The sequence below is a fragment of the Lissotriton helveticus genome, chromosome 9, assembly GCF_964261635.1.
Source record: "Lissotriton helveticus chromosome 9, aLisHel1.1, whole genome shotgun sequence".
Lineage (NCBI taxonomy): Eukaryota > Metazoa > Chordata > Amphibia > Caudata > Salamandridae > Lissotriton > Lissotriton helveticus.
The window spans coordinates 1,259,644,574-1,259,667,429 of NC_136070.1; the positions used below are offsets into that span (position 1 = coordinate 1,259,644,574).

The 22,856-nt window shown below is 47.1% G+C and overlaps 1 protein-coding gene across 3 annotated transcripts in view; it reads left to right on the forward strand.

Annotated features, from left to right (window-relative positions):
• The window catches only part of ARIH2 (ariadne RBR E3 ubiquitin protein ligase 2), a 203,708-nt gene that overhangs the window by 175,356 nt on the left and 5,496 nt on the right, over positions 1-22,856 (forward strand). For all 3 annotated transcript variants that reach the window (XM_078661794.1, XM_078661795.1, XM_078661796.1), the window contains one exon: positions 6,742-6,825. In XM_078661794.1, coding sequence (XP_078517920.1) covers positions 6,742-6,825 — 84 coding nt within the window. The remainder of the gene's footprint in view (positions 1-6,741; positions 6,826-22,856) is intronic.

Here is a 22,856-nt window from a genome sequence, read left to right on the forward strand (position 1 = left end):
CGCTCTCCACGTCGAGCAGCAGGTCAGCAATTTCAGTCCCACCCCCCTCTACCTCTTCGTCGGAGCTGGCAGCATCGTCTTCCGGTAATGGATCACACAAGTCCCCTGCATTCTAGCATTTTAAACAAACTACTGAAAACGACTCTCTGCAAGAAAGCCTTTTAAATCATCCATGAAACCATTGGGACTGAAACCCTTCAATAGCAGAGAGGGAGTTTCCCTGCTGCAGTTTGCCCACTGAAGACTCTATCCAGTATTACTGCCTTTATAACCCATTACATGACATCCAAGGGCGATGTGTTAATCACTAAAGGGGCTGATAAGCTTATAAAATGTTCAAAGCGGTACAAAAGGGGGTGGTGATGGACGGAGCATCTGAACCAATCAAACACTCACACCCAGTCAAAAGATCTGGGTTTGATCCATCACCGTTCTTTAGCCCACTCTGCCACCCCAGTTCAGACATGGCCATATGCAAATCAGTCTGACCCTGTGCCTCATGGGATCAGTCCAGCCCGAACTGCCAAGCCATGTCTTCCCTGGACCAGAAACTCTGGGGTGGCAGTTCGGGCTGGACTGTTCCCATGAGGCACAGGGTCAGACTGATTTGCATATAGCCATGTCTGAACTGGGGTGGCAGAGTGGGCTAAAGAACGGTGATAGATTAAACCCAGATCTTTTGACTGGGTGTGAGTGTTTGATTGGTTCAGATGCTCCGTCCATCACCACCCCCTTTTGTTCCGGTTATAAAATGTTCAAGCATACGGATTTCAGCACTTCGAAGTAACAATCTTTAACTTGCTAATGTTTCACAACACAGCTATAATAAATGAATAAACATTTTGTAGTATAGTTCAAGTGTTTTAATGTATACATTGTGTTTTAGTGTTACAAAATATTTTATCAATTTTGAAAGTTTACTGCATATATTATTAACAAGACTACATAGCAGAGAATAGTGCCTTTTCACTGATTTAAGATCTCAACTTTTTCAAATCGCATACAGAAAATGTTTGTGGTTGTTCATATCTAGCAGAGGAAGGAGTGGTCTATGGTCTTTTTTTGACTAGAGAATCACAGCTTTGTCAGGGCTTCAAAAGAAATATAGACCTGCCGGGCAGCATCCACTGCTACCCTGAATGGACCTTGCCCCCAGCTCATTGTTTCGATGGCACAGAAATACTGTGCCACTGTCCTATCTTCTACACTCCCAAGTTATCAGTGCAGCAGCGTACCTCTCCGTTGTGGCTGTGCACAGTTACTGACACTACTTCACCTTTTGGAGATCTTCGTGGTTGAGGCTCACAGGCCGAAAACTAGAAGCATGACAGAGGTCTTTGGATTTCTATGACTCGGGTACACGATATGCAGCACTCACGCAGATTCTAGGACTCAAATGAAGAACTAGACTGCCCTCTCACCAAACTGCCCTCTCTCCACCTCTAATACTGTTAAGTCCCTTGGCATCAGTATTGACAAAAATCTCAAACTCATACCCCACATTAAAAATGCATCCAAAAGCGCCCTTTTCACCCTTCTCCACCTCAAAAAACTTAAACCTTTTATTCCAGCAGAAGATTTCAAACTTGTTGTCCAATCACTGGTCCTCTCCAGGATCGACTATGGCAACGCCACTTTGGCTGGCACCCCTAAAGTCCATCTTGCTCCAATTAAATCCGTCCTTAACCTTGCTGCGAGACTCATCTCTGATTGCAGAAAATTTGATCACATCTCCCCCATCCTCAAAAATCTCAAGTGGCTACCAATAGAAGGAAGATCCACTTACAAAATTGCCTGCATCACTCATAAAGCTCTCCACCAAAACACCCCTCCCTATCTTGCAACAAAACTTCAGAATGCAGGTTGTTCCAGACCCCTGAGAAGCACAAACTCACTTGTCCTCATCCCACCTAGACTTAAATATCAGAAGACCCAATCCTGCGCGTTCTCGGGTAACGCTCCCACAATCTGGAACTCCCTCCCAAAGGATATCCGCTGCAACCCCTCCTACCATCTCTTCAAAAAAGAACTTAAAATACTGCTTCTCAACAAATACTGGGGTATCTAATGTCACTGACACTATGCATGTTCATAGCATCATGATACCCAGCACTACGATAACATCCCAGGTCACTCCTCTCTCTCTCTCCCCTATTATACTCTCCCTTTCCTCCTCCATTATACTCCTTCCTACTCTTTCTCACCCTCGCTCCTCTTCCCTCTCTCCCCTTTCCTTCTTTATTTATACACATTTTAAATTTCGATTTCCATGCTTCTCCACTTTAGCCATGTCTGAACTCTCTGCCACAATGAAACGCTTTCTTGCTTGTTTTTATTCTACCTCATTGTTTTTGTTTTGCACCTTCACTGTAAAGCGCTCTGATACTCTTGGGTCCAGCAGCGCTATATAAAACCTTTGAAATAAATAAAATAAATAAATAGATAAATAGAGGGAGACCATGTGAGATGCAGCGTAGAAAAGTGTCAGAGGTTTCAAACACCTCAGTGGCAACCGCAGCAGTGTAGGCAGCCTCATCAACAACAGAGGTGTCTGTCAAAAGCCAGACAATGTCATCAATCTACAGAGGCTAAGACGTCCCCTGCTACATAGCAGTGTCTCTACACTTCCTCATCTTCTGTTACGCACTTCAGGGGGGTAAGGCTTATCAAACGTTTTGGAAGAGTGGCATTCTTTCACCCATTGTGGAGTTGTTCATAACTGATATTGTCTCAGATTTAGATATCGTCCTCCGGAAATTCTACCAAAGAAGTCTTCTCTATTACATAGGGAATAACTTCTGTAAGAAGCAACCATCTTCTGGCAAAAACAAGCCAGGGACATAGTATATTTTTCACAAACATTACTGAAAATTTATTTCTGCCACTTTCTCGTGAAAAAGAAAGGCCCAAGAACTAATTCAGACTCAGTCACGAACTACTATTGGCAAATAAATGGATACGTAAAGACAAATTCAGAATGCTGATGCTCCATTATATCTGCCCTCCGCTCCATCGGGGAGATTGAATGTGCTCTATTGAACTTCTCTCTGTACAGAGAACAGTTGTTTATCTTCCTGTACCGGCTCAAACAGCCCAGGAGAACCTGCAGTGTTCATGGTGCAGCATACGGCGAATACATTCTGGTGCCTAGTGCCAAGGAGTAGTTTAACATTTGACCCTGTAACACAGGCGGAGCTGTGAACCAATGCGGAGATGATCATGAAGATTCAGTAGAGGAACTTCTTAGGGTGACTTATCTCCCAAACTGAAATAGGACAGAGTCCAGGGAATACTTGGAACCCCTGCTATTGCTGAACAGAAGAGCGTTCCTCATTAGCTAGTCAGCGAATGCTGTCCGTAAGAAGTCACAAACGTTCCACCACGAATAAGCCCGCCCCAATGCTGCGTGGGACAGCATTCTGGACTGCGTCTTCTCCACAGATGCAAGGTCCCTCCCAGTCAGGTGCTAAAAAAAGATCCTCTACAGCATAATGGCATTAAGTGCACAAGGGAATACCCATCATGGTCATATGACATGAATGGGTGAGTCTAATTCATCCCAAACTACCCCAGGCCCATATTTCCACGGTGCTTTGGTGACCCTGTGTATGCGTATCTGTCTAGGAGGTGATGGAGAGACTTCCAGTTTTAACTGCTCATTTTAGTTTTGTGTGCATGGTATTCTAATGTGCATTAAATTATTTTTCTTTTTAAAGTGAAGAATTGACAAGTCGTTCACCTTGTTTCTTGTTGGTAATGTGTTAGCTGTGTTCTGGCCGTTTAAACCCTCCCCAGCTGCTTGACTAAGTATTGGACTGCTCAACCCTATAACCTTGAGAGTCTAGCGCTAAAGGGATGTACGTGTTCAATCAATCGGAGTCTAACAGTATTGTGGCCTCAGGACACTGGTGGTAAACGATTTGAGGTGTTACATTTGGTGCTCGGTAACCCCTGATTTCCTTACAGTCCCATGGAAGGGTCTCAGATTTGATCTCGCTTAAGAGTACATTTTCAGCTGCTGAAAGTTATACCAAACCACATGCAAAAGTTGTCAACATTCTGTGTTCACTGAAGGAAGTGCTTTAAATACTCTGTACAGCAAGTGTGTGCAGCTTTCCATTGTCTGTTAAGATTGCATTTGCCTTGCTCAGTATCTTGTACGTGGTTGGCTCCGCACTGTATTATAGCAGGTATGCAGTGTACCACCACATACAGTCCAGCCTCTGTTACTCAAATGACACCCCTAAAACCTGTTGTGAGTATAATTTTGACTTTTTTCTTGGAATTTTCTTTAGGTCCATCATGAACAAAAGGCCTTTTATAGCTCAAGTTGAAACGTAAAAAAAAATTGAATCAAAAGCCCATAACTTATGTGTTCAACCTTACAGCCAACAATGCAGTGCTTGACTCAGTTTGGTCTTGCAAGCCCTACAGTCTCGAGATAGAAAACTGATGGCTCGGCAGGTTTGTCACCAGAGAGATCAAGCCCCTGACAGTGAAGGATAAGTCGGTTTACTGCCCTAACTGGAGCAGAGCTCCCTTCAGCAGGGCTGCCACTGAAGACGCATAAAAAGAATTAGGTTATGGTCTTGAAGTGATCGGCATTCGTGCAGTCATTCTTTAGCAAAAAGGGCTAGAGGAGGACTCCCTCTCAAGACTGCGTACCATCGACTCTGTTCTAGAGTTGGTTGATGGGCTGTTTTGGCAGCAGGATTGGATGGCCTCTGGGTCATTGGTGGACACCAGTTCGATATTATTTCTTTCTGTGATGCAGTTCATAAACCTAAATGGAGAAATCCTCTCCTCCGAGTTACAATGGATTTCACCCAACCTCAGAAGTGGCGCCTCATAGAAGTCAACACTACAGGCTGATATCAGTTTGTTTCTTTTCGCGCCTTCTGACACGGATCCACAGTGCTGCCCCCTCCTTGTTACTCCAAAACAACTTTTAAACAGCGTACTACGGGAAGAATGTCCCACCAAAAAGGATAGGATTCAAACTGTACCGCAATTGCAGGAACTATGTGTTGTCTGGCTTCTTTGCTCTCACCAAGCTTGTTCAAAAGTCTGCATCTCAGACCGCAATGATGCCCGCGAGTGATAACTCTGCTAAGCTGCAGTGGTTAACCTTCAGTGACCTAATAGAATGTTTCTGTGCCTGTCTTTGGAGCACGGAACAGTGGAGATGGTAGAAGATGCAACGTCAGGGAGCCATCACTGGGTGCTGTTTGTTGATCTGTGCATTCCATTGGCACCGCCTTTGTGGAAATATTGGTATCTTCAGCACCTTGGTGAGGCTGTAATCTTCACAAAACACCAATGAAAGTGATTTCAGTCTGAAAATCATTGTGATATCAGTAATTGAGCAATGTGTTCTACAGAAATAGTCAGCTGTCCTCAGAGCCTGGAGGTGATGGAAGGAATGAAGTGGCTGGATTTACAAACACGTGTGCTTTAACGTCATTCCAAGGTGGGAAATTTTGTCCAACGACTTATTTGGGAGATTCCTATATTGTTCTAATTTGGAGGCCTGTCTTTACTTAGGGTTTGAAATGTCTAAAATTGCAGCCAATTGAGAGATGTGACAACTAGCTAATAGTTTGTATTTAGAAGCAATTGACCAAACCCTGTATCTTCCCTTTGGAGAGGATGTTGAGAACTACTTCTCGATCTCTTAGAGAAAAGGCAGCTTCAGCACTTGGAAGTTCTGGGCCAGTTCTGAGGACACATAGGCCTGTGTTTGGTAACAGATCTTGTTTATAAAATCACCTAGTTGGTAGGGATGCACGTGTGCTCATGAATGAGGAAAGCCTAATGATTCTTTCACTTGACCACCCTATCCAGTAAAAAAATTGCAAAGTCTAATTTACTGATGTCTAGTTTGGTCAGTATTAATAGCAAGTATGCAAGGAAATAATTAATGGAGAATGAAAGAAAATAGTAGAGAATGCAGTAGATCATTAAGCCATGGCTTTGAAAGAACTGTTTAAGGTTGGTATGGACTTGTCAAATAAATTATTCAGTCCGGGTTGGATTCCACTGAGAGACTATTGCATGTACGTATAGCATACGCATACCCTTACACAAAACTTAGGGCAAACTCGTTCCCACTAAACAGTAGAAATCTAACATAACACACCATCTTGACCTACGAGAATCCCAGAACTATGAAGAGCAGCCATTCCACAAAAGGACTATGGACAATAAAAAAAATTACATTCTGCTGTACATATGCAAGTAACGCAACATACAGTACTTAAAACACAACACCCTATCCCTCCTTCCTTTTTCAAGAGAGATCCCATCTTAAGACCTACCTGCAGACTAATGCTCAGAACCTGGCCAGTTTTTCATGGAGGTCATGTGATGCTGCTTTTCTCAACATTACCTTGAGTGAACAGACAAATTGTATGCATTAGTAAAAAAATCCTATTTTGCCTTGCTGTAACATGGGCATGTATGGAAACTGCCATTGTTAAATCGGTTCAGTTGTATCTAACACTGTAGAAAAAAAGTTTGCTTTTTTCGTTTGTATTTCCCATTGCTAAATTGAATATCTGGACATGCATGGTCAGGGAATTTAAAGGTGCTAGAACGCAAATACAATTAACGAGGCGGAAAACATCTATTGAAATGAATATAATATTTTGTCAGTGCAACTCTTCACAGTTTTGCTTTTCAATCAGGATGCGCTTCACCACCTGCTCTTCTTCTGTGTAACTAAACTCTCCCTGCTTTCAGTTTGAATATCAGCAAGCTCAACTGGAGGCCGAGATTGAAAACCTCTCATGGAAGGTGGAGCGAGCAGACAGCTACGACAGAGGGGTGAGTAACTAACCTGCCATCAAACCATAGAGAGCTCTCCTTTTTCAATAACTGAAGGAACACGGTGAAAAGAAAATTCCAGGATTAGGTCAGCAAATTGTGCTGTGGTGAAGTTTCCCTTCAGGCAAGCTGCTGCAGCCTCTAAATGTTTTAGTACCTGGTTCAAAGGTGCCTGTGGTTGATTTTAAGAATTAAACCAGTATGTGAGAGATTACAATAGAAAAGGTCTCGAATGCTGTAATAAGTAGAGATTTCACTCGTACTACCGGAAAAATGCTGTAGGCACCTATAAAGCTAATTTGTCTATCTTTTTATAGTGAAAGGTTTTTATGTGTCAAGTATGAAGTAATTATTTAAGGGATCTCCCTCCCACATATGCTCATTTCCATAAAACATTGTTTCACTGTCCAAGGGGATTTAAAATGAAAACAGTTTAAGTTCTAATGATAATTTCTGCTAGAGCTGATGGTCCCACATTATTCCCTTGCTCCCAGAGAGGTTCCCACGAGAGATCAGATAAATTTTTAAAAGAATTAGGATATCTGAAAGAAACAGGTTAGTATTAGATTCCTTACCTTAGAATATCCCCAGGCGTCAGTCTGGATCCGGAAACTTTTGCGTAGCAGTACCCCTGCGCGTCGGTAGGCGTCGTCTGCAGGCGTCCCCTGCGGCTCCGCGTCGTCGGCGTCGTGCGCCGTGATGACGTCGCTGGAGTATATAGACGCCGCCTCCGCGCGCTGACGTCAGTTCTTCTTTTTTCCGCGCCAGTTAGCGCAGATCCGAAGAGCAGTACTCCGGTCTTTTGACCAAGTTTTTTGTTAACTGATTGATCTTTACGGTGCCGGTAGGATGCCCGGTTTCAAGAGTTGTGACGAGTGCGACCGCATGATGTCGGTCACCGACCACCATCGACTCTGCCTCCGGTGTCTGGGCGCGGACCACGACGTGGAGTCCTGCGTCGACTGTCGGGCCTTGACTGGAAAAGCTAGGCGGGAGCGGTCCCGCAAGCTTCTCGAGCTCCGGTTGTCGGCCCCGCGTCGAGAGCGGTCCCGGTCCGGTCGGAGGTCGAGGGAGCGGTCGAGGGAACGGTCGCGGAGCCGCCATGGGCGCTCCGGGAGTCGCCACCATTCCTCCGGCTCGTCAGGTAAGCACAAGAAGTCGGGGCGTCGCCATCGCACCCCCGACTCCCCCCGACGCCCGCGTGCTGCGGCCGGGGGCTCGGGTGACCCCACCCCCGCGGTCCCGCATGGGTCGCCGACGCCGTCTACCCCACACCTGTCGGTCCCTGGGGAAGGCGCGTCGCGTGAGGAGATCGAGGCCTTCCTCATTGCTATGAGGGCGAGGTCTTCTCCGGCGGGGCCTTCGGCGCCTGCGGGCCCGTCGGTCCCGTCTGGGGGCCCGAGCGGTTCGGGTGCTCCTGCCCCGGCGCCGCCGGTGGCTCCGGCCCCGGCGCCGCTGGTTCCCTCTGGTTCGTCGCCGGCTGGTCTTCCGGCCTCTCCGGCGTCGGTTCCTGTGGGCCAACCCGTGGTACCGCCCCCGCGTGGTGCAGCGACTCCGCCGTCGGCTCCGGCCGGCGTCGGGTCCCCGGCACCGACGCCGCGCGGCGCCACCCCCCTTTCCTCCCCGACTCCGGACTCGGAGCCGGACCGGCGTCGGCCGACGCCGGACCCGACGCCGATGGGGCCCGTTGACCCCGATGTCTATATCGTCGACCCAGAATATGGGTATGACGAGGAGGAGTATGGAGAGGGTTGGGAGGGGTCTGAGGACCCTCTATCCCGTGCCTGCCAGTACGATGTGGACTGGGTAGGTGATCTGGGTGATGCCAGTGGCCTGGACGAGTCGCCCAACCCTGGGTTTGTCTCTCCGTCCCCTGTGGCGTCCGAGGCGGGTGCTGCCTATTCGGTGGTCCTGATGAGGGCTGCCAAGGCCTTACACCTTGAGCTTCCCGTCGCGAAGGTCAAACCGAATATTCTGACGGAAGTTTTTAAACCGCAGTCATGCCCCCAGGAGCCTCTGCTGCCGTTTAATGAGGCCCTGACGGATGTCCTTCTGGGCACCTGGTCCAGGCCCGCTTCTGGTGCGCCGGTTGACCGGAACGTTGCCAGGCGTCACCGTCCCTGCTCGGACGACCCTGCCTTCCTGTCCACCCATCCCTCCCCGGAGAGTCTGGTGATCCAGGCCTCCACTTCACAGTCCGCATTTCCGTCGGCTCCGCCCGACCGGGAATCAAAGAGGTACGACCAATTTGGAAAAAAAGTGTTTTCCTCTTTGAGCGCTGGACTGCGGTCTTGTAACACCGCGTGCCTCTTGGGCCGCTACACCCACTCCCTGTGGGATACGGTCGAGGAGTGTTTGCCGCAATGCCCCCAGGAAGTGCGGGACAAGCTCACCCGGGCCTTTGTTGAAGGCCGGGATGCGGCGCGGTACTCGATCCGTTGTGGTCTGGACACCACGGACTCACTGGGACGGGCCATGTCCACTACGGTGGCGATTCGTCGCCATGCCTGGCTGAGATCTGCCAACTTCTCGCCAGACGTCCAAAATACACTAATGGACATGCCATTTGATGGCAGTCGCCTATTTGGTGACAAAGCGGACCACGCGCTGGAGCGCTTCAAGGACTCCAGGGTCACGGCCAAGTCCTTGGGTCTCTCGGCCCAGCGCCAGCAGACGGGTTCGTTTCGGCCCTTTCGTGGCCAAGGGAGGGGAGGTCCCACACGTGCTGCCAGCCACGCGGCGCAGAGCGCTCCCCAGCGCGGTGGCGCCCGTGGTTTCCGCCGTGGTGGCGGTAGAGGCCAGCGTCGTGGTCAGTCCACGCCTCCCTCCGCTGCGGCATCCAAGCCTTCCTAGTCCGAGCTTTCGGGCTCACGTGACGCCAGTGGGTGGCAGGGTTCGCCATCACCACTCCCGCTGGCGCGCGATAACATCGGACAGGTGGGTGCTGCAGCTTGTCCGACGGGGCTATGCCCTCCCCTTCGAGTCCACTCCTCCAGCCATGCCACCGCAGAACCACCGTGTGTCGGGGGACCACTTGACGCTTCTGCAGGAGGAAGTTACGGCCCTCTTGGCCAAGGGGGCCATCGAGCGCGTTCCTGGGCCAGAAGTAGGGTGTGGTTGCTACTCCCACTACTTTCTGGTACCCAAGAAGGACAAGGGAGGCCTGCGTCCTATCTTGGATCTACGGAACGTCAACGGCTTCCTCCGGAAGGAGAAGTTCAAGATGTTGACTTTGGCTCAGGTCTTGGCTGCTCTAGACCCACAAGACTGGATGGTAGCGTTGGACTTGCAGGATGCGTACTTTCACATCCCCGTCCTGCCGGCCCACCGGCGTTACCTGCGGTTCACGGTAGGCCACGAGCACTTTCAGTTTATCGTGCTCCCATTCGGCCTTACCAGCGCCCCACGGGTGTTCACGAAAGTGATGGCGGTGGTCGCAGCTCATCTGCGCCGGTTAGGGGTTTCAGTCTTCCCCTACCTCGACGACTGGCTGTTGAAGGCGGGCTCGCCCCAGACAGTCGTCCACCACCTTCAGATGACGGCAGACCTCCTGCACGAGCTGGGGTTTTCCATCAATGTGCCGAAATCACACCTGTGTCCCTCTCAAAAGCTCCTTTTCATCGGAGCGGTTCTCGACTCGGCGCAGTTTCGGGTTTATCCTCCGGAACGGCGGGTCCGGGATATTCAGGCTCTGATTCCCATCTTTCAGCCGTTATCCCGGGTTTCGGTCAGGTTGACGCTGCGGCTTCTGGGGCTGATGGCCTCCTGCATCCTTCTGGTGCATCACGCCAGATGGCGGATGCGGGCTCTGCAGTGGGACCTGAAGTTTCAGTGGGCCCAGCATCAGGGCAACCTATCCGACCATGTCCTGATCTCGGAGGGCACTGCGAGACAGTTGCAGTGGTGGCTTACGGACCGCGATTGGGTCAGGGGCAGATCCCTCTCCCTTCCCCAACCGGAGCACGTGGTTGTGACGGACGCGTCCCTCCAAGGCTGGGGTGGCCACTTGGGAGAGGCGGAGATCAGAGGCCTCTGGTCTCCGGCGGAGTCCCGGCTCCATATCAACATGTTGGAGCTGCGGGCGATTCGCCTAGCACTGAAGGCATTCCTCCCCTTTGTCAACGGGAGTGTAGTGCAGGTGTTCACGGACAACACCACCGCCATGTGGTACTGCAACAAACAGGGCGGTGTGGGGTCGTGGACCCTTTGCCAGGAGGCTCTGCGCCTCTGGCAATGGCTGGAACGTCAGGGCGTGACTCTGACGGTTCAACACCTGGCAGGTTCTCTGAACGCCAGGGCGGACGAACTCAGCCGTCGGTGCTCGGTGGATCACGAATGGCGTCTGAACTCGGATGTGGCGAGAGGCCTCTTTCAGCAATGGGGAGAGCCTTGGTTAGATCTATTCGCCACAGAAGAGAACGCGCAATGTCATCAGTTCTGCGCGTTGGAGTTTCCAAGACGGCACTCGCTCGGCGACGCCTTTCGGCACGAGTGGAGTTGCGGTCTGTTGTACGCCTTTCCGCCTATACCACTTCTGCCCAGAGTGCTGAAGAAGATCAGGCGCGACCGGGCCCAAGTTATCCTTGTGGCTCCGGACTGGGCTCGAAGGTACTGGTATCCCGAGCTACTCAGCATGACAGTCGGTCCCTCGATCCGCCTGCCCCTTCAGGAGGACCTTCTGTCGCAGCAGCAGGGGACGGTCCTCCACCCGAACCTGTCCAGTCTCCACCTCCATGCGTGGAGATTGAGCGGCGACAGTTGAGGCCATTTGACTTGCCTCCTGAAGTCTGCGATGTCATTCTGGCAGCCAGGCGTCCCTCCACAAAGTCGGTATACGCCTGCCGGTGGAACAGATTTGTGGCATGGTGCACAGCAAAGGCTGTGGATCCCCTTTCTGCCCCTCTGTCTGAGGTTCTCCTCTTCCTCCTTTCCCTTGCCCAGCAGGGCTCTGCTCTGGGCACTATCAAGGGCTATCTTTCTGCCCTTTCCGCCTTCTTGAGGCTGCCTGATCAGCCATCTTTGTTCAAGTCCCCTATTGTGTTAAGATTCTTGAAGGGCATCACGCACATGTATCCACCGACTCCGTTCGTGATGCCTCAGTGGGACTTGAACCTGGTTTTGACTTTCCTGATGTGCGCTCCCTTTGAGCCCCTTCATTCCTGTCCTCTCCGTCTTCTCACCTTAAAGACGGCCTTCCTGGTAGCCATCACCTCTGCCAGGAGAGTGAGTGAGCTCCAGGCTCTTTCTATTCAACCTCCTTTCTTGTCTGTTCATCCTGATAAGGTGGTTCTTCGGACTAGACCTTCTTTCCTGCCCAAGGTAGTCTCTGCTTTTCACATTGGGCAGTCCATCACCTTGCCCTCCTTCTTCCCGCCTCCGCATCCTTCAAAGGATGAAGAGCGGCTCCATCGTCTGGACCCAAAACGTGCGCTTTCGTTCTATATGGATCGCACACGCCAGTTCCGGGTGGATGACCAACTGTTTGTTGGCTACGTGGGTGAGAAGAAGGGAAGGGCGGTACAGAAACGGACCATCTCTCGGTGGGTCGTCCTGTGCATCAAAGCATGCTACTCTTTGGCTCGGAAGGAGCCTCCTGTTGGGCTGAGGGCCCATTCCACTCGGGCCACGGCGGCTACTACTGCCCTGGGCCGGGGAGTCCCTTTGCAGGACATTTGCCAGGCGGCCACGTGGGCCTCGCTGCACACCTTTGCGAGGCACTACTGCCTGGACAGTCAAGTCCGGAGGGATGGCTTCTTTGGCCGTTCGGTCCTCCAGGACTTTCTGGTGTAGGTTGTATTGGTTCGCAGACCCACCACCGGGGTTGGTATTGCTGGGGTATCTATTCTAAGGTAAGGAATCTAATACTAACCTGTTTCTTTCAGATGAACAAGTTACTTACCTTCGGTAACGATATATCTGTAAGAAACAGTAGTTAGTATTAGATTCCTTACCGCCCCACCCATCCTCCCCGTTCTGCGAACTGATACCTAGGGTTAAGGACATCCCTTTCAGGTCCCTAGTTTTCAAATGGCACCAGTGTTGGTTCTCACATGGCTCTGCGTGTTCTGGCGCGGAAAAGCTGTGTGCAAAGAACTGACGTCAGCGCGCGGAGGCGGCGTCTATATACTCCAGCGACGTCATCACGGCGCACGACGCCGACGACGCGGAGCCGCAGGGGACGCCTGCAGACGACGCCTACCGACGCGCAGGGGTACTGCTACGCAAAAGTTTCCGGATCCAGACTGACGCCTGGGGATATTCTAAGGTAAGGAATCTAATACTAACTACTGTTTCTTACAGATATATCGTTACCGAAGGTAAGTAACTTGTTCTTTCTGTCCGGTATCAACTCCAAAGGTTCTGAGTTTGAGAAATACAGAGTCAAACTAATTAAGTGTGGGAACAAGATGCACCTGCGGCTTTATAGTTTTTGTTGAGAAGGGTGGATAAGGTTTTCTGGCACATTTGACAATTTGAGCAAGGACATTTATTGGGGTTCACATAGTCTATGATGTTGACATAGAAAACAGATGTCCATGAAATCAAATTTCCTTTGGACAGGGATATAGGGTGGTTGGTTTATATGAGCTTTTGTAGCATACCAGCTTTTGCATTGCAAAGTTTTTCCAGCATTATAGAGAACCATGGCTAGTCTGCTGTGGAGTGGTAGGTTGTCAGGGCGGTAAGAGCAAGGAGTGGTGGTTTTACAGTAGCATCCGCTCAGAGTGATTGGCATACATGGTTTCATAGTCAGTACACTCTGGCAAGGAGTATGAGCATTGTAGTTTTTGACGGATACTTCTAACTGCAAATTCTTCCCTTTAAAATATCCCCGATCCACCAGGTAGGATCTAGAGAATTTTGTAGCATTACTCCCACATGCAGATAGTGGGCAATTTTTGGCTCCACATGGACTTCACCAAACCTCAAAAGTGGCGCCTCATATAAGTGGCAACACTGTAGGCTGATGTCAGTTTGTTCCTTTCTGCACCTTCTGATCCATATCCGGAGTGCTGCTCCCTCCTTGTTACTCCAAAACAACTTTTGAACAGTGTGCTGAGGGTACAATGTCACACCAAAAAGGACAGGATTCGGGCTGTGCCACAACTGCAGGAAGCAGGTGTCGGTCACGGGCCCGCATCTGGTGTTCCTTTGATGTCTGGGCTCTGGAAATAACTCAGATTTGTGTGATAAATGTGCCCTAACACACCTAAAGATGGTTCAAGAGTGGGAGTTAATTTGTAGGTCAGAGAACACAACCTATCTCTGGAAGAGGTCTAGCTCCAAGTTATTTTCCTGTTACCGTTCCACTTTCCACTCTGATTCTGTGCTCTTGAAGTTCAGTTCCAAGCGCAAGCATAGGAAAGCAAAGCATGACTAGTCTAGCCTTCAAAAGAAATTGCAAGGATGTCAGAAATTAAGTTGCACTCCTTTAAGGTCGCTGGCATCTTAACTGACATTTGGTCCCAATTGCCCTAGTTTTGTAAGCTGTCCTTGACACCGCAGCAGATTGAGGTTTTTAAAGAGTCCTATCTGCAAATTTTCAGTGTGCTTCCAGCTTCCTCTGGAGCATCTTCTCCTGCATCGTTTCTCCCTGTGGGACTCATTTCCTGGCCCTTACCAACTCCATTACAGATTTCCATGCCATTACCAATGCCACCAGCGCTGATTGATAGATCTGGGGCCGCACCCATGTCGCATCCTGAGCCAAAGTTGGCTCGCAGCACAACTGGTGGTCATGCAGCCTGACTCTAACCAAATGCTTCTACTGATATGTACGTATCAGCAGAGGGTTCATTTTCTTTTTGGTTCTGACTCTGATCCTTTGCCTGAACAGGGTGCATCTCTGAATTCTGATGGTGAGCTTATGCTTGCTCCCCCTCTCATTATACTGACAGTGTCTTACACCTATATTTACAGAATGCCAGTAGGCATGATACCTCCCGGAGACAGAGCTTGACTTGGCACAAATGTCATCAATGGACGAAAGTGCCTCCCTTGCAGTAGTGGTTAGGAGGTACTAGAATTACTGCAGCCCCCCATTGAAACTAAAACATATCTTTTGACAGAAATTCTGCAGCTTGGGTCAGCAACATCTGAGCCCTTGCTCCCATTTATGATGCCCTCAAAGATACTCTGATGGCTACCTGGTCAAAAGCATGTTCTTCCCCCAGTGTTATTCACAAGGTGGTTAGGCGACATAGGCCTGCACCCGGTGACCCAGATTTTCTCACCAAGTACCCTACTCTGGAGAGTCGCATTGTACAGGCCCTTTCTCCCTGATTGGCTACCTATCACATAATACAAATGGCTCGTGCAAATAGTTCAAAAGGCTACTCCCTACCTTTTCTCTCCTCCTGACCCAATATTACTCCCATAGCAGAACAAATTTTGAGAGAGCAGCTGTCCATCCTGCTATTGAAGTACACCTGTTGCACTTCAAGTGTGCCATGGAGAGGACTGGACTTGGAGGAAGGTGGGAGTTGTTCCTGCTGCTTTCTCTTACCAAAAAAGGATTTGATGGATTTGTCACCTCCAGTAACTGAACGCAGCTACAGAGCTGCTCTGCAAGATCCCATCCACATAGTCTTATACTTCCAGACTCGTAGATGCATGCAACATGAGTGCAGTCAGGAGACGGGCAACAGGCCACTACCCGGTAAGCTAGGATGCTAAGTTCTTTAGGCAAAAGGTTGGTGTGGAAGCAACCATGAAAAGCTGCATTGCTAACTCTCAGGAACAATTAACTGGTTATGACAAACATATGTAAAAAGAAATGGAAGAGCTACTACAACATTTGCCAGCAGTTCACAGAAATGGGGTACCGGATATTGTTACTGAATGAAAATGAGTTTCCAGATGATGATTCCTTAAAAGGAGTTGCAGGCATTTAGTAGATTTGGAAGGCATTTAATGAGAGGGAGGTGATCCAGAAACTCCCTTACTCACTGACTTTTCCATCTCTGATGCTTAGTTATGAGACTTTATTTTCCTTGATGCCCCTTCATATGACGTTGAGCACTCATTTTTACACTTTCTCACTGGTGAAGATTGACTCTGCCCCTCCTCTTCAGAAGTAGGACCACCACATGTCCTATTGTTTTGAAACCATAGAAATAGCCTGGCTTCTCTGTCTTTTAGAGTTTTAGCAGAAAAAGTTCTACAATGCTTACATTATTTTGGCTTATGATGGGGTGTAAGCAATAAAGGCATTCCTTAGGAGGGTCTTAAAAAAAATTATTGGTTTCCCACAGGATTTGCAAGTTCTAAAAAGCCTCTTTGTAGATTCCCCAGACATAATAGAAGTTACCTCTGAATTGCTTCAAGGGTCTCTGAAAGGTAAAAAGTTGACCGGAGCACTGTAGACTTAGTAGAGCTCAGGGAGACCCTCGCACATGGGGTGCAGTTGAAAAGTAGAGTAGGAGTGCTTCTGGGGCTGCCCTCTGTTTGATTGAATTTTGGTTCTTATAAAACAATGTGAATTGGCTATTATTGTCACTTAAGTCACTTAAGTTCTCTATGGCTCTCGGTGCTTCTCTGTGGCATTGCTTGTTATTTTTAGCATGGGCCTCCCACCACGATGATGGGAAAGATTCAAGCATGTGAATCTAAGCTAGAGACTAATACGGAAGAATCGCAGTGTACAGGCAAGTAACTTATTTTTTTTTGCCTTCTTTCAAATTTCAAAGAAATTTTGTTTAAGCCCAAACCCTGGACTAGAGAGTTTTAAACGCATTCTGGGACAATCTACTTCAAAATGCCAACTCATCAGTCTTACCACTATTACAATGGGATTTTGTCACATTTGATCTAAAGAGTGCATATTTCCACATCCTGATGCATCCCAATCGTCAACAGAAACTCTGATTTCTTGTTGGTTGAAATCGTTCTTTTACTTTTTGGGAAAAAGTCGACAAGATTTTCTTTCCTCAAAAATCTAGCCATAGTGGCAGCTCATCAGAGCAGTCAGTTCCTGTATACCATTATCTAGACCAGTAGTTCTTAACCCTTTGACTTCAGTGGGCTCCTACTTAATCATAACTAACATCCGGGGGTCCCCACTAAATCATTTTTGAAATCCAAGGAATCTGTTCTAAGCAATTTTGATGATTTGCACTGCAAAAAATACAGAAAAAAGCATTCATCAAACATATGCAATTAAATATATTAAATATTTTATTTGATTTACCCACAAATGTAAAAACAAAATGTATGTTAATTGTAATGGCAAGGTTGCAGCTTTTCTAAATTAAATTGAGGCCACCCATTATCTATTCTGTTTGATGCACTTGCACTGCTCCCACGAATCAATCTGTGGATATCAACTTAATTTTTTGCCTCCAATTTCATATTCCTTCACATTTACAGAATGTTTTCAAATTTTCTGTTTTACCATTTTCCTCCTTTGTTTAAACACTTTATTGATTGGTTAATATTTAATTTTGCTGACACCCTGAGTAGATGTCGCGTACCCTAGGGTTCCACAGATAAGAAGTTAAGAACCACTCATCTAGATGATTGGTGCCTGTCACACAAACAAAAAACAGTGATATTTCTACAACTGCTAGGTTTTTTATTCGCTGTAAAGATATAGAATTTGTAATCGCATAAGATGAACATTTTGGTTCCACTATCAATTTGGTGACCGAAAAAGTCTATCCCACAGAGGAGAGTGTCAGAGAGAGATTCCTCTTTACCACATGCCCCAGTCTCCAACATTGAGGAGTGTCATTAACCTGTTAGGCAGGATTGCTCCATACATTGCTTTAGTATTTCATGCAAGAACACACATGACTTTTACTGGATTGTTTAGCAAGCCTGCCAAGAGATTGGGTGTTGAGAGAATCTAGTATTCTCATCAGAATAAAGTTCAAACCTCGCATGTGAAACAGGAAAGCATCAGTGTGGGGCCAGACCCTGAGCTGCAGCTGCTACAGCGGATACCTCCAGGATGGGGGTTGGGGAGTGGAGCACTTGAGAGGCCTGCCAGTCTGAAGTATGTGAACTCCCACTGAAAAACACATCAGTGTGTTTAAGCTAATAACCTGTGGTAGTTCCAGCCCTCACAGTATTTCATACCAAACCTGCTCTGATTTCTCTGTCTCTCTCTGTCTCTCTCTGTCTCTCTCTGTCTCTCTCTGTCTCGATTTTGGAATGAGCTAAGCTGAAACATCCAAGCCTTACCTGAATCAGATCAAATCAGAAGTGCTGTTGATATATTTTCACAAATGTGACACGCATCAAATGGATTTAGACAAAATCAATGAAAATAAGAACAAGATGGCAGTGGTAATAACAGGCTGCCAGCACAGAGGTACTTTCTCCTGACTTTACCTACAGAGCCACTATGGGCCTTTCCTTACTGGATAATGGGCCAAGAAAAGCCCACGCTGCTTCTTTCGTAACTTTCCCACTTTAAATTAAGTGGTATATTACATATACATGTGAGCACTGGATATCTTACCGGAGGTCTCAAGTAGATTCTACATTTGGTCCATCCAGGGCTTGAGGTCCTAAGGGTTGGACTTTTTGTTCACTCCTCTCAAACGGAAGGGAGATGCTGACGCACAAATCCTTGATTTGAGAAAGACCAAACGGAGTTCTTACTGTTCTCAAGCCTTGAAAAAGGCTGGCTATAAATACTGTTTATTTATGGACTTTTGTATGAATTTGTGCTGTTTTGGAACGCTTTAACAAATTAAAATTGGATCTGCAGTAGTGACGGATCAAAATTATTCTATTGATATAGTGCTCTGGATTGTAAAAAATCAATGAAAATAAGAATTTTCAAAATTGTGTACACCTCCAGTCTCTGGGGAGTGCTCTGAAGAGAGATTGGTTTGGGGCATTTGCTCGCACCTTTCTTCCTCAACCACTCTGCTTTAAAACCATGTAAGAGAGCAATCCCGCCAGGAACTGTACAACCACGTTCTTTGTATTTTACTCCTGTTTAAACCTATAATTTCCTGTACTTGTCAAGTACTTACATTGAATGTGTTTTTTAAATATATCTCTTCGTTAGGTAGAGTTAGTGAGTTGAAGGCATTATCTGTTGAAGAGTCTTACATTCCGGTACATAAAGTCTTGCACACTTACATTTTGTACGAAAGGTAATATCTCCTTTCTGTTAATCAGACATATGAATTGCCAACTATTTTTCAAAATCTTCAAACCCAGGATGAAAAGTGTTTACATTCTCTCTATTTAAATGAGCTCCAATCTCTTACATTGACGGAACTAAGTCTGTAGGAAAAACACAAGTTGTTTGCAGCATATGCCACACCCCATGTAGGGAAACCCATCTCTGAATTGCCAGGTACATTTTAATATCTATTATCATCTGTTATGCACACTAAGAGATCAGGCACACAACACTAAGGATTGGTTCCTCCTTGGCAAATATTATATAACATTCCTGTTGTGGGTATTTGCAAAGCCGGAACATAGACGTCAGTACATTCTGTTACTCAATGCTATTTTGCTGGTATTCAAGCAAGAAAAGAAATACAAACAGGTGGAACTGTGTTAAAAACTATTGTCTACATCCACTTATACTTTCTATCAGCCACAACGTTGGAGGTGAGGAATAGTGATTTACAGTCTATTCACAGTGTGTGGTCTAGAACAGATGTGTTAAACTAAACGTACTACTTTATTGTAACACTCAGTTTGCAACTTGTAGTTAGGTGGTTTTGTGTGTCAGTTTGCTTCTTCCCTGCTTGTATGCTGATTGTTAAGTATTAGAAATGTCTTGTTACGTTTATATTCATTGCTCAAGTACACAAACTCTTATGTGTCAATTGGGCGTGGGGGAGGTAGAATCATTAATCAGTATAGTCTCTGTACTGTTACATTGTGGGTATTGCTATGCATTTTTGTGCGCACACTCGAAACTGAAACAAACACTTTGGAAAAAAAAAAAAAAGTGGATGTAGTCCGAAAACATTAAAATCGCAGGAGAGTGCACAGCATGTCAATGTCCTGCACTACAAGCTGCAAACGGAGTGTCGCACTTAAATAATAATATTTTGCAGCATGAATGCCTTTCTGAATTCACATGCTGTGCATCTATTGGGGCATCTAGTGATTGGTTACAAAATCATTTCTTGTCCTTCTCTTCCTATGAAACTCCATCCACCCCCCTCCCCAGAATGTAGGCGCTATCGACCACAAGTAGGCGGTAAGTTTATCCCCGGTCTGTCAAATGGCGCCCCGGAAGCTCCTGTTCAAGTTAGTCATCTTGAAATTTTTTTTTTATGCCGTTGGGTCTGGAAGCACACAAGAGTAGCACCGAAGAATCTTGCAAAATTGAAGAGAAAAAGGCAACCGAAAATCGCCGGAGGTCATGAAAACTATTATGGATGGAAGTCTTATCCAGTGAGGACCACATGACCAGGGAATGCAGAGGAGAGGGGAAGCTAAGGAATATGGAGAACACCCCTTTAAAAATCTGCCCAAACTGTCACAGCAAGTTCATGCAGGATGATCCACATGACTGGTGTAACTTGTGCCTCCCAAAGGATCACAACGTGAATCCTGTGCTGAATTTGTAGTATAGACTTCACACTAGATTGAAACAGCAGCTGGCATGCTACACCATGGTTGGCACCCACATACCACAAGAATCCCTTAAAGACCCGCGCCTCTCCAGTGATGAGGAAAATGTTGAAGGCTGAACCAGCTCAAGGAGGAGAGTCGGACGCCAAAGGGAGCGATTTTCGAGAGAGCAGAAGCCGCGAAGAAGGGAGCACAGGAAGCCTAAAAGACCAAGGGGCAGAAGGTAACAGAAGACCCTAAAGCCCCGAGAGCCACATCTGCATCGAGGTTGAAACTGTCGACCGAAGGTTGGCACAAACAAAGTGCTGCGTGGGTCCCGACCAAAGGACACTGGAGGTGGCAAACCTTGAACCAACACTCGACAACAGTAGTCTGAAAGGAAAGAACAAAGGAAAAAGACAAGGCAAAGAACTCCACAGAAGTAACCCTCAACACCTGACACCAAATGCTTGCTCGAGGTCATGAGGAAAAAAGGAGTCTGACAACTCCCTGAAGGCATTACGCATCCCCGCGAAACCCTCAGTCAAGCGAATTAGATGAGGAACTTCCAGACAGTGAGGCGTTCTCAACGCCAGAGCTGTATGAAAAGGAGCAGGAAGACCTCTTGGACTAGAAGGACAAAATCTCCATGATGGAGAGGCAGGGCCAGTTGGACGATGAATGACAAGATCCTGAGGCCGAATCCCACCAGGAGGGTGTCCACAGCTATCCTGTTGTGTGTCGATTTAGATTCCGCATGAATTTCCCAATTCATGCCCTTATATAGGTATAATTCACATTACCCTTATATAGGCATAGAAATCCAGTCCATATTTAGGCATAGCCCATGCTACCCAAATACAGGCATGGCTACTTCCATCTGTTCATCTACGTCACAACGATTTCTTGGAAAACCAGACTCTTAAGCTGTAGGGACTTCCCCTTGCCTGGATATTGTTTTCTCCAAGAGCTCATTTATTATGCATGAACATCTATTCCTTAGAGGTTCATTCATGACATTCATATGCTCGACTTTTACGTCAATACTGGCATTCCTAAACACCTTCAAGGTATAAATATACCTTCACTTGCTATGGCAAAGCACGGTGTGGTTTGGTGCAGTTCGACTCTCTACTTGCACGATGCAGCTCGCCACAGCAAGTCCCGAAGGAAGCCAACTCCCCAGCTGACGCACTGACCAGACGCTGTCATCCTCCTCGCCGAGAATCCAGCTCCAGTGTTTCTGACTCCCATTGCGGGGTGTTGGGAAATTGAGTCCCGGGAAAGAGATACCAGCCTCTCGCATTCTAAGGTATGGAGATGATTAGAACCTAGAGAAACCTTTGGCAATTCTTGGCAAAACAACTAAACTAGACTATAGCTAAATACAGCACCTACTTCTTCCCTCGTACTAGACTTAGGTAAGGTACACTGGGATAGGATTATTTAAAAGCACCAGTTGAGTATTTTAGCCTGTGTTATTTATGTATGTATTTTAATGAATATGTGATAGCCACAAAACCATGCTATTACAATATTATTTTATATTACTGCCAACGCTGTACATATTCTATTTCGCATTCTGTCTCACAATTGTAGCAGTTCACTTCTCTTGCATGAGCAATAAGACTGTTCAATAAACCCTTTTATTGAAACGTCCATCTCACTATTTCCATGCTACTCTGTAGAACCGAAGCATGCACGATTGACTGAGTGAAATAGTTATCTCTTGTTTCCACGACTCTGAAGATATTGTTTCGATTTTAGGGGAAACAAAGTTGTCATGTTTATGCGGTTGTCAAGAGACTAATCCCTTCTTGTTCATTCGAGAAAGTTTCTAGTGACCTCTGAATTAGCTGACACACAATTAAGTTTAATATACTCGTTAGAGATATACTGACCTCAGTCCTATGTCAAATCTATAGTGTATGTTATTCCAATGCGCAGAGTCTATTAGGGATATAGGAACTACACTATGATCCCTTAACGCCTTCACTCCTGGATGACATGTATGGGGTCTAGCTCGAGGAAGAGAGTAAGGAATCATGCTCCCCAGCATACTGGACCAGAGTAAGGAAACTTTTAAGGAACCTGCCCAGCCAGACTGGTTGCTCTTTGAGCAGAAAAAATATATATAAGCATTATATAAGCATTCCACTTAAAACCCCCAATACATCAAGGTGAACGTGCCAGCAATTTCCATCATAGTAGCAACAGCTAGGAAGAGCAATAATGCTACCACGTTAACCAGCCCACCACAAGAGGTGGATATCAAAAGAATGGACCTGGTGGGTAGAAAGATGGAGAGGGGAACAGCGACGCAATGGAGAATTGCAAATTCCAATCCACTCCTCAACAGGTACAGCCACCAGCAATGGGAGGAAATTGAAGGACTCGTGCAGAATCTTCCGGAGGAATATAGAAAGAGAGTGAAAGCAGTGATCTAGGAGAGCAAAAACATCGCCAGCTCCTGTCTCAAATCAGCACTAGAAAAC